At 46.6% G+C, this 18,974-nt stretch overlaps 1 protein-coding gene across 5 annotated transcripts in view; it reads right to left on the reverse strand.

Annotated features, from left to right (window-relative positions):
- The window catches only part of TNR (tenascin R), a 291,672-nt gene that overhangs the window by 64,717 nt on the left and 207,981 nt on the right, over positions 1-18,974 (reverse strand). For 3 of the 5 annotated variants that reach the window (XM_073356465.2, XM_073356460.2, XM_073356461.2), the window contains exon 3: positions 3,692-4,259. The exons of the other annotated variants lie outside the window; for them this stretch is intronic. In XM_073356465.2, the coding sequence (XP_073212566.2) occupies positions 3,692-4,190 (499 nt within the window). In that variant the 5' untranslated portion in view covers positions 4,191-4,259. The remainder of the gene's footprint in view (positions 1-3,691; positions 4,260-18,974) is intronic. 5 annotated transcript variants of the gene reach the window in all.

The raw sequence follows: 18,974 nt of genomic DNA on the forward strand, positions 1-18,974 counted from the left end.
AGAACGTGTGATGGGACCATTTAGGCTATGCACACATTGGGGTGGTGTTCGGATGTTCAGACTCTTGTTAAGTTGTCAGTAGATGAGAGAGGATGCTTGAACAGTTGCCAGAAAGTGGAGGATCATTTATGGAAATGTCTGGCACTGGTGGGGGGATGACCAATTCTTATCTGATTTTCACTGGTGTTAATCAGAGTAACTCCACTGAATTTAAAGAAGTTACTCCAGATCTCCCTGGTGTAGCTGAGATTGGACTGGAGATTCCATAGAGTGATAAATATTTTGTAACTTCATTTGCATACATTATAAATAACCCAAATAGACCTACAACTGTTTTTACAACTAACTCCTTTCATGTTTTATCTCTTGAATTTTATTACTTGATTTTAACAGTGATTATTCAGCACATCAGTTTAATGGTGGAATAGTTTACATTTTATTTTTACCTAATGCAGTTATTAATATGTATGTTTGGATAATGTGTTTGGTGCCAGACCTTCAGCTGGTATAATTTGGAATCGCTTGCTTTGAACTGGGGCAGATTTACACCAGCTGCCGATCTGACCTATACACATTTCTCTATGTGTTGCTGTGTTCTCTCTGTATGACAACGATGTGTGCATATAATCCCCCCTCACACACATAGATCATGAGCCTGATTCTCCTATTATCTATTAATATAACTTTGTTGGCTTCAGTGTCGTTACTCCTGATTTACATTGCTGTGTGACTAAGAGCAGGGTTAGGCTCAGTATAATTATGTATTATGCCGATTATAAAATAACAAGTTAAAAAAAGGAGAAGACATGGGGGAGCAAAGTTTGGGGTTTTTTGATTGTAGCCAGTTCCTGTCTTCCCCCTACACTGGACAGTAGTTTTCTGCACCTGGGATAGGGCTTTGGATACCTTCCGTACGTTGACATTTCCTCCCCTTGAGGAGTTCTCATACGCCCAATTAGAGCGTTCATTTTCTACGCTTCACCATTCAGAGACCCGGATGCATGCTGTTAAGGAGTGTGGCAGAAACTCTTTGAGAAAACATCTCTGGTTCCTCACTCGGTTGAAATTCATTGTATCAACACCCCCCCCCCCCCCGGAACCCATTTCCTTACAGCAACCTGCTATTTCCTTGGATTTGAAGAACTGCCTTGTAGAGATGATGAACTGAACTGTGTCTTTTGAAACAGTAACCCTAATGGAAGGGTTACAGAAAGCTTCACAAAGCTTGCGCATTTTGATTCAGATGGAATATTCGGATGCTAGCTTTGTGCCTGCATTAGGAAAGGGTTTGTTTGTCTTTCATGGCAGCTAAAGTTATCTCCTGATATTTTTTTAACTGTGAATTTCATATCCACTCAGGCCTTCTAGGGAGAGGGCAGAGAACTCATTTATTGCTGACTCCTACGCTGCTGTATTGTGTGAAGGGACTACTTCAGAAACCAGTAGATTTTCTCTTCTACCGATCCCATGAAAAGTTACAGAACTGGCCTAACGATTGCTAAGGAGCAGGGGGTATAAAAGACGGACTTGCTGCCTCGTCATCTTGCTAGCACCATGCAGTTGTTTTTTAACCTGGCTTTAGCTGTGGTTGTGACTACGTTTCCGGTGAGAGGACTTGAGCTGCAATGATATCATAAAATGGTTGCTCTTGGCGGGAATCTCTGTGGATTAATCTTGCTGTTCAGTTCAGTTCCAGTTTACCTGTAGCTCTTTAGAATGCTTACAACTTGCTGGTGATACATGGGAAAAGGCCCCGGTGGTTCAGTGTAGAGAGTTAAGGCTAGATTGTGACTTGGATTGCATGCCCATATCGGGGATTAAGCATCCCACTTCCCCACCACTTCCCAACCTTGGATCTGGGATGCATTGTTCTAGGAAGGGAGCAAGCTGGCACGGGTAGGCATGGAGTGGTGAGGAAGGAGCAGGGCCTTGACTCTATCTTCCCACTTACACAGTTTATTGAAGGAGCCTGGGGACATTTGGGATGGAATGAGTGAAGGGACTGGACTCCCATCTCTTCCCAGAAGAGGAAAGTCTTTCTAGGCCAGTAGGGAGAGGTACATTGGTAGAAGGGTGTAGGTCTCGGTCAGGGTACTGGGCCATTGGTGGAGCAGTCGGGGGAAGACCAAGATGCAAAGAGCAATGAAGTTCAGCTCTCTTCTCACCTGAGCAGTGTTTCCTCTGGGTCACTGCTGAATATACTGAAGAGCTTGGAGAAAGCTCAACACTTAATAACCACAGAGTGAGGGCCAGATTCAGTGGTGATGTACATGGCTGGGAAAGTCACATGTAGGGTCTAAACTGGTCAGCAAATGGGCTCAAGTGACAAAGTAGTGTCTGGTAACTTGCACCAATCCAGCAGTCAGCATGAGTGTCCAAAATAGGTGTGAGTGTAACCTACATCAGTTCAATTTCTTGTGGAGAACAAAATCAGTTCTTGGTAAGTGGGCCCAGTTCCATTCTGTTACATGCGGGTAAATCAGCAGGCATTCCACTGAAGCCAATAGCAGTTGCATCCCCTTACACCCTACAGCAGTGGTGGGCAACCTGTGGTTTGCAGGCCGCGCACAGCCTGTCAGGGTAATCTGCTGGCGGGCCGCCAGACAGTTTGTTTACATTTGCATGGCCACCCACAGCTCCCAGGGGCCGCGGTTTGCCGTTCCTGGCCAATGGGAGCTGTGGGAAGTGGCGGCCAGCACGTCCCTGTGGCCTGCTGCTTCCTGCAGCTCCCATTGGCCGGGAACGGCGAACGGTGGCCACTGGGAGCTGCGGGTGGACGTGCAAATGTAACCAAACTGTCTGGCGGCCTGCCAGCGGATTATCCTGATGTGCCACGTGCAGCCTGCAAGCCACAGGTTGCCCTCCACTGCCCTAGGGTTATCTGCTCTTCCTCCACCTTTTGCCTCTGCCAGGCAGGTTACACTCACTCTGCATTATCTGCTGAGTTCCAAATTGATGCACTTTGCCACTTGCACCTATCTTCTGACCAACTTATACACAATATGTAACTTACTTACATTTATATCTGAATTTGACCCTGAGACTTCCATGGGAATTGTACCCACTTTACCAAGCTGCACTTGGGCCAGCGACTGAATTTCATTGTTGGTCTAGAAGAAGATATTTCCCCCATGTATAAACATTGACAAATCCATGTTGCAGGTTGGGATGCTCAAGAATCAATGCACCTGGAGACTGAATCTCTTTTTTAGGAGATGAAGAACTGTCACCGCACACACTTAGGAGTTTTACCAGGGGAGGGAGCTTTAAATTCCATTGGGGGCTCCATAGGAACCATGGCAGTTGAGGAGGCCTGGGAGATACCCCGAATCAGCATATTTCCTGAATGCCCTGACCCTGCCTCTCCCCAGTCAGTCCCACCCTCTTTCTTGGCTATGCTGGCTGGCTTTGGGATTCCCAGCAGTGTGGAGACTTGTGCTTTAGTACCCATCTCCTGATGGACTTTCTACCTCCCAGAACCTGTAGCCTAGGTTCTAGCTAGTGAATCTGGCCCTCTTTGTTTAGGTTGATGAGTAATATTGACAGTGCTGAGTATATGCACTGTCGTGGCACCATTAGCAAATGCAAAATTTCCTCCATTAATACTCAAAGTTTCACCCACTCTTAACTCATGCGCCTTCCTCTCTTGAGACTTTAGTCCCCAGCAAGATCTAACAGCATCAGTTACTACCTGTAGCTGCATTTTCTTGGCAGCAATTGGAGTTGCATTGGTCCCGTAGCATGGACACCTCCCTCTCCAGCATCTCAATTCTGCTTTGAAGCTCCTGCATGACCTGCACAGAGGTGAAGCACTTGCAAGCCTGCTTGGGGAGGTTTATCCTGTGGGTGAAGGTGACCTGGCTCTCGCTGTCTGAGGTCTGCTCCGTATATTCCGTCATCCTGTCGTCTTCTGAACTCACCTCCTGGTCAGATGATGCCTCGAGCGCTGATGAGCAGAAGGTGTCCAGGGGGACGTTAATGTTGTATACATGGTTGAAGACCATGGATTGCTCCTTGATAGGCAGGCTGTAGTTGGCAAAGTTGCCTTCCTTGTCCACTACCTGCCTCCTCGTCCGCTCTGTTGTCACCTCTAGCCGGCACTCAAAGGGCTTGAGGACTGATCCCAGCAGGAGCAAGTTGAGACTGATAAGCATGTTCCTCAGGACTAAGTTTTCACTGTCAGCCCCCATTTTCTTGAGCAGAGAAAGCAACTTCTAAGCCAGCCTTGGCCAACAGAGCTGTCTGAGAACCTGGAGACCCTGAACGAGAAGAACATGAATGATATTAGCCTTTAAACGGGACTGCTGTGCTCAGACCACAGGAGGAGTCTTTTGCAGTGCAGCGTAAGGGGCTAGATTCTGCATAGATGTAACCCAGTGACATCCCATTGGCCTCAGTGTGATTGCAAAGGCTGCAAATCACTTGGGATCTCACCCATTGCTGGCAAGGAAATAGCTGTGTTTTTAAGGAAAGGTTAAATGTGAGTCATCAGCTGTCGAGATGGTGCAGTCTAATAATGCGCTAGCCTTTTGTAGCTGGAAGCCTTACGTCACAACTGAAGGACCAAATTCTGGCTGCTTGGGGTGTAAACCAGAGCAGAATTTGTCCTGTCATGCATTTGGCCGGCTCAACAAGAATCCAGTCCTCACATTCGTCTGTCTCATCACCAAGGGCCTGATCTAATGCCCATTGAGGTCAATGGGGGTCTTTCAGTGAGCACTGGCTCTGGCCCCAACAGCTGGATCCTGCAAGGTGCTTAGCACTTCTGAGGTGGTGCTCAGGACCTTGAAGGGCTGGACCAACGTCTGGTGCAGTTTGCCGATACTGGAAGTCTTTGTTCATGTGAAAGTCCATAGACTGGAATAGAAGGGCGATGGCCGTTCCTGGCTGAGGCATACTGGGAGGCCGGTTGGTAACCAGCTGCCAGAGTGATGCTGTCTGGTTTATACTCGGTCTCATTTAGCCAGGCGATCAGTACCTCACTTTTGTGAGCTGTCATACACCCCCAGGGTGGAATCTGGGCCCACTGAAGTCAGTGCAATTAAATTCAATGGGGACAGGATTTCACTCAAAATCTTTACACAGGGACATGAAAATTTTGCATCTTACTTGGTTGATTTTTTTTTGGTACTGAAATGGTTCATTTGGTAGAAGCACATCATCTACTCGCTAATATATTTGGGGGATAAATTCCCAGATGGGAACCTATTCCGGATGCACTAACAAATACAATACGGGAGGGGAAAAAAGGCTTAAAAGCATGGGTGGTGAGTACACATGTTCTCATATCAGTATGGTATCTCAAATGGCATTTCATGCCTCAGAAACTGAGCACTAGATTGCCAGGTTTAATTCAGTGGCTGTAGTAACACTGTTAAATTAGACTGTACAGTATTAAGTTTGTTTAGGTTTATGTTCTGGACAGACCAATATCTCCTGTTGAAGTCATTTCATCCCCTACCTGTGCCCTGGATTATGTGGTAAAGTGTCTTTATTTGGAACAAGACAACTTTTCGTTTTCTTATTGATTTGTGGTCTGCAGGTGGTAATCCCAACTCTAAGGGCCACACTTATCCCTGGTATAAAATCACTGACTTCAGTGGATTTGCCCAGGGATGAATTTGCCTCTAGAACTCTTGCTGGAACTATTGTGTGTTGACCAATGGTTAACTCCATCTGTTCTGCTTTAAAGAATTGCTGCTTTACATAGCAGAGAGGATGAAACCAGCAGACTGGCAGGACTGCAACTGTGAGCCCAAGGACTCTAATTGTTTCTGGTGCATCAGAAAGGACAATTTGATTGCACATTGGTTACCAGCTGCCAATCTGTTTGTCTTGCATTTTGTTTTCATTGGATCATTAGTTTATGGTTTGTGTCGTATAATTAGAGTGCAGTTGTTTGGAGGAAGGAGAGTTTAGCAGTAACAGCAGGAGCTGAGAGACAGAATTGCTGCAGTTTGTATTCAGTTCTGTCACTATCTCACTTTGTGTGTACATGGGGGGCAATTCACTTTGACCTCCTTGTGCCTCAGTTTACCCACCTGTAAAAGAGGGATGATAATAAAGGCTAGCTCGAAATAGTTTATCTTATTTTTGTGCCCCTCCCCCTCTTTTGTTCTGGGCAGCTGTAATCATAGTGTTTTTCATTACAGCTTGGTGGGAAACTTTCCCCCCATCCCATGATAATTTGAGATATTGAAAAAATTTCCTATCTGAAATTGGGACCAAAAGCAGAAATCTTGAACGGTTTTTATGAACCAAATCCAAAACAAAATTTCAGTTCACATCAATCACAACATTTCATTTCAGTAATTTCTAAATGCTTCATTTCTAAATGCTTCATTTTGATTTGGACTATTTTTATTTATTTATTTTTTTTTTACTATAATTAGCTTACACTTCAAAATGAAAAGTCATTTTGAACTGGAAAATTGGAATTTTTCATTTAGAAAATGTTGCGACAAAAGATTTTGACAATTTAAAAACTTTTTTCCCAGAAATATTTTTTAGTTGAAAAACTTCAAAACAGATCCTGTCCCGTGACAAGTTTCGGTTTCAATCAATTGGCATTTGCAATTGAAAAAACGTTTTATTGAAAAATTCTTGACTGACTCTAGTTATTCATCTAACCTCCCTGGGGGCTTGTAAGGCTTGAATTAATTAACACTGGTAAAATGCTCATGGTTCTTTGTTAAAGGGTTCAACAGAAATGCAAAGTATTATTGAATTTTAGCATCGTTTCCTGTAGTAATTACTACGAATATAGACTGAAGTCAGTGGAAATATGGGTGATCAACTGGAGCTCAGCACTTTTCAGGATTGTGGCCTAATAATTTTTAATATAAAAGATGATGTTTTCAAATATTGCAAAGTGACTTAGGTGTCTTGCTCTCATTGAACGTCAATGGCTAGATGCCGAAACCTAGATGCTGAAATCCTGCAGGCCCTTTTGAAAATATTACCCAACGTCTCTCCAGTCTGCTCCTTCCTGCTGCCCCACCACCATTAGGGAATAACAAGCACTTGGCACGTAATTGAGGTACAGTAATAAATACTCTGTAAAGCATCATAAAATATACAGTATAAAACAATTAAAAATGTCAGTTGAACATCACAAACAAGAAAAAGGAAGGAAACAAAAGAAGATAGATTTCATGGCAAGTGTGGATATGTATCCAAGGGCAGGAAATGGCCTGTTGAGTTAACCCTAATTAATTACTTATGTCAACCAGGGTCTGAATGAGCTCTACCCTGACATTGACTGATGAACTGGGAGGGAAAGACCCCATAGGGCAAAAGACTTTGCATAGACCCACCTACTCTGCCTTGATGACGGGCAGAGTGATCAACCTGATCAGTTTTGGCTGTTCTGGGTTAAAATTCACATTCGTCTTGAATGCAGGGTTAATGGGTTGTTGTTAGCTTACGGTACGACTAAAGGGCAGCAGAACTGTACTTACCATGCCCTAATTGAGGGGGGTCACCCTCGCTGTAGCCCACTTGCTAAGCAGGAGATAGTGATGCCAATCCAGGTACAAGTCAGAGGGGGTGGGGGAGAGGTGTTCCTCCTTGGTGGTGTGGGCTCTGTTTAAAGCGGCATGGATACCATCTCCTCCTCTCCCTCCTCTGTTTAAAGGTAAAGCCGATCAGACTCAATTTAGAGGCCTTGTTCGCTAGGGCTGAAATCACTGATGAGTAGCACTAGGGGGCTGAACCTTAGACCTTGTTGGGAACAGTGTAGCAGAGAAAGACAACGTGGAGGATGCAGCAGGCACAGCACAGCACAGCAACGGTAAGCTGTGGCAGGGGTGAGCAGCAGCAGCAGCGAAGACCCTGCTTGGCCCCCATTTCGGGGTGGGAGGTGAATGCACCCCTGAGTTCTGGGACCTTGCTGACTTCGGACAACCAGCTGCCAGTGGGGTGCAGAGGAGGGAAAGGGGAGTGGCATGTTAAAGGGACACCTGTCCACTGGACTTTCAAACCACAAAGTGGGAAACCGAGCCAAAGGACTGCTGGCCAAGATACGGTGGGATGGGTGTTTCCTTATGGCTTACGTACTTTTGAATCATTGTTGAGGTGGTTTCCCAAATTAATGCTGAATTCCCGCTCCCTTGGAATAAAAGTTTTCTTTTGTTTGTGAGTGAGGAAGTATTGCCTCTGAGAAGCACCCCCAGGTGGTGTTTAGTTTGCCAGATTTCTGGGTGAGAGCTCAAGCCAGTTCTGTTTTGTGATGTTAAAAGGAACCCCTAGGTATTGAACCTGGCCATGCTGTTGCCGACACCACCTGGCAGATGGGTTACATTTAAATTAACCATAACTTTGTGCTTAATCTTTGAAGGTGGGTTGGACATTTATATGGATCTCAAGAATATCCAGAGGTGTTACAGTTAATGCTGACAAAAAGAGTACTGGGAAAGAGATTAAACCTCATCTTGTCAGTGTTTAAACCAATCTCTATCAGGGATTAGGAGGAGATCTTCATGGGGGGGGGCAGATCACTCCCACATCTGCCTACTGCAGAGTTTCTAGCACCTTCTTCTGGAGCATCTGCTGCTGGCCACTTTTGGAGACAGGATCCTGGCAACTCCTATGCTCTTTATGCAGCATCTTCCATCTGGGAGTCTCAAAGTGCTTGGCAGTGATCAGTGATCCATTCTCCTGTGCAGTAGATAGCATCTCCATTTTAAATGGGGAAACAGGCATAGAGAAGTAAATGGCAAACATTGCCAGTGTGTGAGACTAAAGCTGGGCTCCTCAGCTCACGTCCTCCAAGGTACTTAGGTGTCTAACCCCCATGGACAGCTAAACACCTTTGAGGATCTGAGCCTTACATTTAGGTGTCAACTATGGATGTAGGAGCTGAACTTTAGGCACCAGGGTTGAAAATGTTGGCCTCAGTGTCTTGCCTCAAGGCCAGACAGCTAGTTTGTGGCAGAGCTAGGAATAGAACCAAGTTCCCCCGACTCCTGAGCCCCTGCTTTCTCCATCATACACAGCGTTCACATCAAGGACTTTGCTCACCTTTTTTAAACTACAGATCTGAAGCTTGGGAGTGTGTTGGATCCAGGTTCTTGGTTTGCCCTGTTAAAGATGAGGGCCACTGGAATTGGAATCTGCATCTCGGAGTAGATATCCTAACACCCCCCAAAGTTCCAGGGCTGTTGGGTTTGGTGTATGGGTTTGTGCCCATCTCTAGTGTTAACAAAATCCTTTGTAGTGTTTTGAGGACCAAATGCATCTGAACCTCCTTGGGGCTCTCTCTTATTGCTGACTCCCACAAGTGGTTGAACTGCTTTGTTTAGCTGAATGCCATGAGTTCTGGTGATCCAAGTGAACTTAGGTGGTGCCATCCCAGGCAGACCAGGACAAACAAAGGATCTCATGTGAGCCTAAATGCAGCTCTTTGCATTTCTATGCCTCTATTCCTTTCAAGCAATCTTGTGACTGTTGAACCGCCTCCTGAGAGCCCTGCTACAGTCCTTGAACCTTTGTCTGTTGGTGCTGTGAACTATTATTGGATTACATTGGATAGTGTTTGTAGCATGGGTCACTTTCAAGGTGGAAACTGTTTTGTTTCCAGGTGGAAAATAGTAGGCCTGATCATCTTCGTGTGTCTATTGGTTTTACACCCATGTAACTACAATTGACCCTGATTCTCCATTGGCTTGGACTCGTATGCACCACAGGGAGCATTTTCCACTTGCATTGCACTCAGGTTGCGCTGGTGTAAGTGATGAGGCAAGGTGCAGGGCAATGGGGAGGCAGGCCCATTGACGTGCATTTGTGTTGCTCCTGACTTACAGAGCTGTGAGAGTGCAAACAGGTCTTTGTGTTCTAACAATCAAAACTCAGTAGGGCGATATAGCGTAAGGGCACGTTGAAAAAGAGACGGCTGAGCTGCTGCACCAGCCCTCCTGAGTTAATCCAGAATTTGGCCAAGGAGGCAGAGTTCCCACCCAAATCCAGATGAGGCTTAATCTACAATTTGGCATTGGGATTGAAGACTGAATCCAGGTGAAGGTTCAGGTCCAACCCCAATGGTACATATCACTGAACCCTAAATTGTGCTCCCCCGTCCTGCCTGCTGGTTCCAACCTGGCTACTGGGCCAGAAACCAGCAGATGGGTGGTGGCTGAGGGGCAAACATGCATCTGGGAGGATGGAGGAGGCCTGTTAGTGGTGAGGCTGGTCTGGTAGCAGAGCGAGTGCATGTGGATGGATGAAGGAGAGAGGGTGACAGCCAGCTTATGGCACTCTGTCAGGGGTTGCAAGAGGTTAGGGAGGCTGGGAATGATCTTGGATCTGGTTTTGCAAGGGAACGAAGAGCTGCGAGGAAAGGTTGTTTTTTTTTCTGGGGGGCTGGGATCTGAAGATAGGAATGCTGGTCCTCACTGTAATTCCCTCATCTGACCTCCTCGAAGCCTTGCAATGCCGAGGAACTGAAAACGAGCAGACTCATGCAAACAGTGCTCCCCACACTTTGCCTCGCCAATCAATCAGAGAGTTGCTCAGCTGTGCATGGTGTTGCCAACACCAGTCATTCAGAAATCATGAACCAGGCCTCAAAACTCGAGATAATTTTTTTAAAAAAAGGGTTGGGTTCATTGAATTTGTCTTCTGCTTTCTGGGTGCGTGCAGGTCACATTTCCAAGCTTCTCTTCATAACCACAACAGCTAGAAACTCAATTGCTTATTAATGAAATCCAAGAGTCTCACATAATCCCCTAACTTTAAAAAAAGCACCAATATTAGGAGGTTCAGGAGAAAATAATGAGAATTGGCAACACTGTACACTGTGCGTACCAGCAAGGGATGGAGCCAGTAGCCTTGTGGAGCCTTGTGACCCAATTGACAGGCCACTGTTCTCGGAATTGTACCGGAGTGATGTGCCCATGGAGACGCTGTGGGAAAGGAAGCAGAGCACAAATTCACCTGGAACTCATTTGCCAATCCGGACTGGGGACTGTTATCGAAGTCTGAGCTCTACCAGTAATTGCCAGTGCAGTAATCACGTGACATTGCCCTATATTATTTATGACTATTTTTGTGCCTTGCACCTTATCTTTGTTTCCCTTGGGAATGGCAGCACATATCCGCCTCTCCCCTCTGACCCCTCCCCCCCGTAAATACCTGTTTACTGCTTTGTCTCTCTCATATTGCTATGACGTGCCTGAAAGCATAACTGTTCAGCCGCCTCTTCAGCATTTACAGGGTTGTTATCATATATTATCCAAATATGTCTGTTGTGCTTTCCCTTCCCTTGCTTGGTGCATGCTGCCTGTGGCTACCAAGCATGCACATGGGCACACGTTAGTATAGTTCCTTTCTTTCTTAATGTTCCCTGGAAAAGCAAGAAAAATCTATTTAATTCAGACCTGATGTCAGTAGATCCAGCCTCCATGGATGTCTCAGGCCAAATTCCCTAGTGCAAGTGACACATCAGGTGTACATTGGCCAGAAAATGGGAGTCAGTGGTGTAAACGGCAAAGAGGCAGTGTGAACTAGTGGGTAGGACACTGATCTAGGTGTCAAAGAGCCTGTTTCCTTTTTCCCAGTGCTGCCACTCACCTGCTGGCAAGTACTTCCTCTCTTTTTAGCTCACTTGCCCTTCCCATCCTTTGCCTATTTACAGTGCAAGCTCCTCAGGCGTTTGTTAGATTGTAAACCCCCACTATGTGTTTGTTCATTGCCTAGCACAATGGGGCCCTGATCTCAGCTGGGGGCCTCTAGGCGTTATGGTAATACAAGTCATAGGATCAAAGTAGTGTATCTTGCACCCATTTAGTATTCAGTGGGTGTAGGAAATGACCACAACTCACACAGCAATGGCAGAATTCTACCCTCACTTATGCTCCATGTGACATTGTGGAAATCTACAGAGAGGAAATGAAGGTCAAATTTTACTACAAGGAGGTGGGTGGGAGAGGTAGCAGTTATGACTGGGCACAACTCTTATTGACTTTACATTGTGCTTGCTAATACCTGGGTGAATTTGGTTTCCCCTGGATCTGAACTTCATTATTTGGACCTAGCTCTATCAAGTGGGTCCCAACTGGAAGTTCTTAACACCCTCAGACTTCACTGAAGTTTAGATCTAGGTCCAAACGTCTTGGCTCAGCTTCATATCTAGTGATGAGCAGCATGCATTTCCACCCCTGTTCATGTGGAACCAGGATATCTCAGCCTACAGTAGCACTTTCCCTGCATTTTACAGTGCCTTCTCCTCACTGGTGGTCTTTGATTCCTCTTGTTGGTAGCTGGTCGCTTACTACTGGCCACCGCTGTCACAAAGAGCTCAGGTGCTGCTGAACCTGAGATGTCTGCTACCAACTCTGTGACTGAAGAGCCTCCACCTTGACCTGACCCTGGGAGGTGCCCATCTCAGAGCGTTGCAGTTCTCTAACCTCCTTTCCTGGCGTCCTTGGAGACACCTCAAAAGAAAATCCGCGCTCTTGCACTCAGCCTCCCCAGGAGTGAAACTCTTGAGCTTTCCTCTTTCGCTTGATCTCAACTTTGTTTGCCAGCGTTACTTGGAGGTGGGAAGGTGCTTTCTATAATTAGTGTGTTCGCTAGGTAGTCTCCTATATCTTTGGGGTCTCTAGTGACTCCACAGTGGCCTCACGGACCCTGGGAGAGAAGTTTCTCCTTGGCAATGGCTGGCAGCGGTGGGAGGAGCCCAGGGACTCATTAGTGCCCGTTGCCTTTGATGGACTTGTGTTTGTTAGAAACTAACTACTTGCTCTTTGGACCTCTCTGCCTTTTGTGTGGGAGTGGAAGATGTAGGGTGGTAATTGTGACTCTGAGCCAGTTGTACAAAGCCAGGCTGGAACGTCGAATAAAACCTCATTGGAGGATTATAGACATGGCTTAGATGTGTGAATATAAAATTGCCCCTGCTCTTCTCGCTGGAGGAGAATTCAGTCTGGTTCAATAGGAACACAAGAGTTGGTCAGAAGAGCAAACAGAAATCCACCAGCTGAGGAAATGAGAGAGGGAGAGAGAGGCAGATGAAAGACTGAGATATGAAAGAGTGAGACTAACAAAACAAGAATATAGTGGCTAGATGGATAGACACAGTAGAGAGATAACTGATGCAGGACAGAGATTACTAACTAATGACCATAAGCAGGTCAGATAGTTAATGCCTGTATCAACTAGAGAAAGCGACAGAGTAATTTGACAGACTGATACAGTCGAAATCTGTGCAACCTCATTGATCCAATCCTCCTTATCAATATAATTATCACAGCAGATGTCAGCAGGCAGGGGACGATGGCCTGTAGTAATTTATAAGCAGCAGATAATAGGATCTCTCATAATTCCAATGGAATACAGTGTTAATGAGGTGGACTGGGGGCGCGGCAGAGTCAGCGGGATTGCCAGAGCCAGCACGGTTTATATCACTCTTGCTGAGTTCTTGCTGCCTAATGAGATGTGCTTGGCACTGAGCTGTGATCTTGGCCCATCCCCTCCCGCTTCCTGAAAGCGTCATCGTCCTCTTTTCCCCCACGCTGCGGGTATTTCAAAGGGGAACAGAAAGGCACTCATACCTCACCAGCTTCGTTATGCCAGCAGACAGACAAGAACTTTCACACACTCTCGACCCTAGAGATGAGCCATGTTTCTGTTGTGACCCACCTTCACCACTGGCTGTTCTAGTCACTTGGGACCAGATCCTGGGCTGCAGCGTGTCTGCTTTGCACCATGTCACCGACTGAGTTTGGCCTTAACATTAGTGTAACCAGCCACAAGAGGATCGCTCAGTGTAACAGCCATCCTCCATACCCCCCTCTGTTGTTGGCGTATCGGGTGCGACCAAAGCGAAGGTGGGAGTGGCCAGGCTATGTGTGCATGGTGCTGATCCCTGACTTGGGCCTTTGTTAGCAGCTGATGTAAGTTATAGCAGCTGTCTGATTGCTTCAGTACCCCAGGAACCCAGCTGGCCCCGAGATCCGAGAATGTACTCCTTTGCGCTGCATGAGCCGGGACTGCAGCCAAGGAGAAGGCTAGTGGTGGTTTTTAGCTTTCCAAGTAAAAATGCTGAAGGAAGCGCCACCTTCTGCTATGTATTTATTTATTTATTTCTATAAATGGAATCATTTTAAAAATGGGTTTCTCCATTTGCTCGCCTGCCCTCTCAGGCTGAGCAGGCCGATAATTGCAGCGGCTGGGGGTGGAATGCGATTGTGTTGTCCCCATTGTGTCAGCAGAGAGATTTCCATAAGAAGCCAGGTCTCTCCTCTCCTCCCTCAGCAAGGAATGGTTTTCACGGGGCTTGTCATATGTCAGAAAAAGCCCAGAGGGCAGGAATTTGCCTGCAGGGAAAGGTTCAGCAGTTGAATGTATTTTGGTTGGAAATGATAGGTAAGGGGATGTGCTCAATGGTTTTAGGGATCCTACGCTTCCTGATCTAGCCCCAACGCCTGGAAATGTCTTGCCAGTCCTGTAGGAATTTTGTTTAAATCTGGCTAGCTAATGTGTTTGAAGTACTATTACGTGAAGAATCCGAAAAGTTAACAGCTGAGTTTGTGGAGAGTAAGGCTTGGTCTGCACCACTAACCTGGACACCCTGAAGCCAGGGCTATGTCGACGAAACGGCTTCTCCTATCGACATAGCTACTGCCTCTCGGAGAGGTGGAGCACCTACGCTGATGGGAGATACTCTCCCGTTGGCATGGGAAGCGTCTTCACTAAGCACGGCAGCTGCACCAGCGCAGCGCTGTAAGTGTAGACAGGTCCTGAGTGATCATACCCTGAGGGTACGACCCTGTTGCCACCACAGTAGCCTTAGGCTGGTGTTACATATACTGCCCTCCTCGAACCAGGAGCCCAAAGCCCTGAGCTCAGAGCCTTGGAACCCAAGTCCCTCAAACGCAAAGGTCGGACCTGGCTTCCCATCTCGATCCAAAGCTTTCTCACGTGGGCCATGCTCTGCGGAGACCCAAAATGGGGGCAGCTACAAAGTGTTCACTTTGGGGGTTTAGTCACAAAACTCTGTGACCTCCCCCCCCCCCCAAAAAAAATCACAAATTTTTAATTTAAAAAAAATTCAGTTGAAAATGTAGAAAATGAAAAAAACCAGGTTGCTGGGGAGCACAAAGCACTCACAACGCTTTGGAATTTGCCAACCCCCCCCTCCACCAGTGCTAGGGGGCTCTGTGCGTACCAAGGGTTTCCCCCGTTTCAGCTGTGATGCAGCAGGAGCAGCAGCAGTGCCAGCCCTTCGTACAGGCATGCAAAGCCTCTGCGGGTCTGTCTACGCTGCATTTTAAAACCCTCAGCTGGCCTGTGCCTGCTGACTTGGGCTCATAGGGGTCGGGCTAAGGGGCTGTTTAATGGCAGTGTAGGTATTTGGGTTCAGGCTGCAGCCCGAGCTCTGGGACCCTCCCCCCTCACAGTGTCCTGGAGCGCAGGCTCCAGCCCCACAAGCCCGAGTCAGCTGGCACATGCCAACCGTGGGCATTTAAATGCAGCACAGACATATCCTATAAGCCACAATTTGCCCCAGAGCAGTTTGCCTTCGCTTCAAGCAGCTGTAGAGGGTGCACTGTGCAATTAGTAGCTTTGTCTGTCTCTGTGTAGAGGTTTGTACTGGTGCAATGACACTGGTGGCTGGCTGCTGACAGCTATAATTGGGGCAAATCTCCAGTATAAATAAGGCCTAATTAACTCTTATGAGTAAAACTGAGTGAATAACTGATGTTTTTGGTTTGCTGGGAAGCTCTGTCTCCTGTGCTGCTACCCTCAAACTGTGTAGCTGGCAGAAGGAGGTACCTTACACCCCTGTAGCTCCCTTGTGTTGCTGCGCAAACTGGGCCACAATTGAGCACTGTCTTTGGGCTCCCCACCCCCCCGCCCCCCAGAAGAGCAGTTCCCTGCTGTCTGCCTTTAACAACAGCCATGTTGACTGTGAAAAAGTTAAATGGCTGCAAGGAAAGGTTCCACAGTAGCACAAAAAAATATTAGACCAGAAACCAGTTCACAGAAGTAGCCATTCTTCCTTAAAGCTGGATGGATCAGAAAACTCCAGGCTCTGGACTTCATATCCACACACAAGACTCTTCTCCCTCCCTCCTCTCTCTTTGTCCCAATTCCCCAATCCTTTGGAGGAGGAAAAACAATATTTATCTACAACTCTCTGAACCAAAGCAAATCAAAGGAGAAAGGACCAAAGGCGGGAGAAGAAAAAGGAAATCACTTTATGAGACCTTTCTGTGAAGGAGTGAAAAGAGATGAGTTTAGATGAAAAGAGCTACCTCAAGGAATCCCACTCCAGAGCAGCTACTGAGAGGGGAAGTGACAAGTCAGGTCGTCAATGAATGTGTTACCGCAGCTGGGGCACTGGAAGTTAAAGTTCGCATCCAAAGAAACAAGAATCAGCAAGACAAGGTAAGAGAGCCAGTAATGTCTTTTGTTGAACCAACTTCTGTTGGTGAGAGAGGCAAGCTTCTGAGCTTACACGGAGCTCTTCTTCAGGTCTGGGAAAGGTACGCAGAGTGTCCCAGAGAATGAGCAGGGAAGTCCAAGTGCTTAGCATGGAGCCAGTGGTTAACTCATTGCTGGCAATGGCAACCCTGGAAAATGGGGACTTGCTAATATCCGACAAGGTGAATGAATCCAGGAGGTGGACTGATGATCCCAGCAAGCAGTTTGGCTATTGCACAGAGCACCCATTCTCTAGAAATTCCTGTGTAATGGGCTGGTACCGGCTAGGGTACCACTGCCCTGGGTTGGGTGGAATTACAACCACTCAGCTTCATAGATTTTAAGGCCAGAAGGGACCATTCGGAACATCTAGTCTGATCCCCTTCATAACACTGGCCATAGACCCTCACCTAATAAACTCTGCCCCAAACCCATAACTTCGGGTTGAGCCATGGTGAATCTCATAGAAAGATATCCCTTATTGAATCAAAGACTTCAAGAGACAGGGAATCCCCCTTGTCCTCCCGCTGTCAAAAATCTGTGCTTGAATTTGTTTAGCTGCCAGCCATTGCCTCAGCTGTGTCCTAGGCTGTGGTACTGCTACAGCTAAAGGAGAGGTTTCAGAGTAGCAGCCGTGTTAGTCTGTATTCGCAAAAAGGAAAGGAGGACTTGTGGCACCTTAGAGACTAACACATTTATTTGAGTATAAGCTTTCGTGAGCTACAGCTCACTTCATCGGATGCATAAAGTGGAAAGTACAGTGAGGAGATTTTATATACACACAGACCATGAAAAAATATACATTGTATGGAGAGTGATCACTTAAGATGAGCTATTACCAGCAGGAGAGTGGGGGGGGCGGGGAGAGAAAACCTTTTGAAGTGATAATCAAGGTGGGCCATTTCCAGCACATTTCCAGGAGTTAACAAGAACGTCTGAGGAAGAGTGGGGGGGTGGGGTGGGGAGGAATAAACAAGGGGAAATAGTTTCACTTAGTATAATGACTCAACCACTCCCAGTCTCTATTCAAGCCTAAGTTAATTGTATCCAATTTGCAAATTAATTCCAATTCAGCAGTCTCTCGTTGGAGTCTGTTTTCAAAGTTTTTTTGTTGAAGGATAGTCACAATTTGAGGTCAGAAATTGAGTGACCAGAGAGATTGAAGTGTTCTCCAACTGGTTTATGTATGTTATAATTCTTGACATCTGATTTATGTCCATTTATTCTTTTAAGTAGAGACTGTCCAGTTTGACCAATGTACATGGCAGAGGGGCATTGCTGGCACGTGATGGCATATATCACATTGGTAGATGTGCAGGTGAACGAGCCTCTGATAGTGTGGCTGATGTGATTAGGCCCTATGATGGTGTCCCCTGAATAGATATGTGGACACAGTTGGCAACGGGCTTTGTTGCAAGGATAGGTTCCTGGGTTAGTGGTTCCGTTGTGTGGTGTGTGGTTGCTGGTGAGTATTTTCTTCAGGTTGGGGGGCTGTCTGTAGGCAAGGACTGGCCTGTCTCCCAAGATTTGTGAGAGTGATGGGTCGTCCTTCAGGATAGGTTGTAGATCCTTGATGATGCGTTGGAGAGGTTTTAGTTGGGGGCTGAAGGTGACGGATAGTGGCGTTCTGTTATTTTCTTTGTTGGGCCTGTCCTGTAGTAGGTGACTTCTGGGTACTCTTCTGCCTCTGTCAATCTGTTTCTTCACTTCAGCAGGTGGGTATTGTAGTTGTAAGAATGCTTGATAGAGATCTTGGAGGTGTTTGTCTCTGTCTGAGGGGTTGGAGCAACAGAACCACTAACCCAGGAACCTACAGTTGGCAACGGGCTTTGTTGCAAGGATAGGTTCCTGGGTTAGTGGTTCTGTTGCTCCAACCCCTCAGACAGAGACAAACACCTCCAAGATCTCTATCAAGCATTCTTACAACTACAATACCCACCTGCTGAAGTGAAGAAACAGATTGACAGAGGCAAAAGAGTACCCAGAAGTCACCTACTACAGGACAGGCCCAACAAAGAAAATAACAGAACGCCACTATCCGTCACCTTCAGCCCCCAACTAAAACCTCTCCAACGCATCATCAAGGATCTACAACCTATCCTGAAGGACGACCCATCACTCTCACAAATCTTGGGAGACAGGCCAGTCCTTGCCTACAGACAGCCCCCCAACCTGAAGAAAATACTCACCAGCAACCACACACCACACAACGGAACCACTAACCCAGGAACCTATCCTTGCAACAAAGCCCGTTGCCAACTGTGTCCACATATCTATTCAGGGGACACCATCATAGGGCCTAATCACATCAGCCACACTATCAGAGGCTCATTCACCTGCACATCTACCAATGTGATATATGCCATCACGTGCCAGCAATGCCCCTCTGCCATGTACATTGGTCAAACTGGACAGTCTCTACGTAAAAGAATAAATGGACATAAATCAGATGTCAAGAATTATAACATACATAAACCAGTTGGAGAACACTTCAATCTCTCTGGTCACTCAATTTCTGACCTCAAATTGTGACTATCCTTCAACAAAAA

Source organism: Lepidochelys kempii, chromosome 8, assembly GCF_965140285.1.
Source record: "Lepidochelys kempii isolate rLepKem1 chromosome 8, rLepKem1.hap1, whole genome shotgun sequence".
NCBI lineage: Eukaryota > Metazoa > Chordata > Testudines > Cheloniidae > Lepidochelys > Lepidochelys kempii.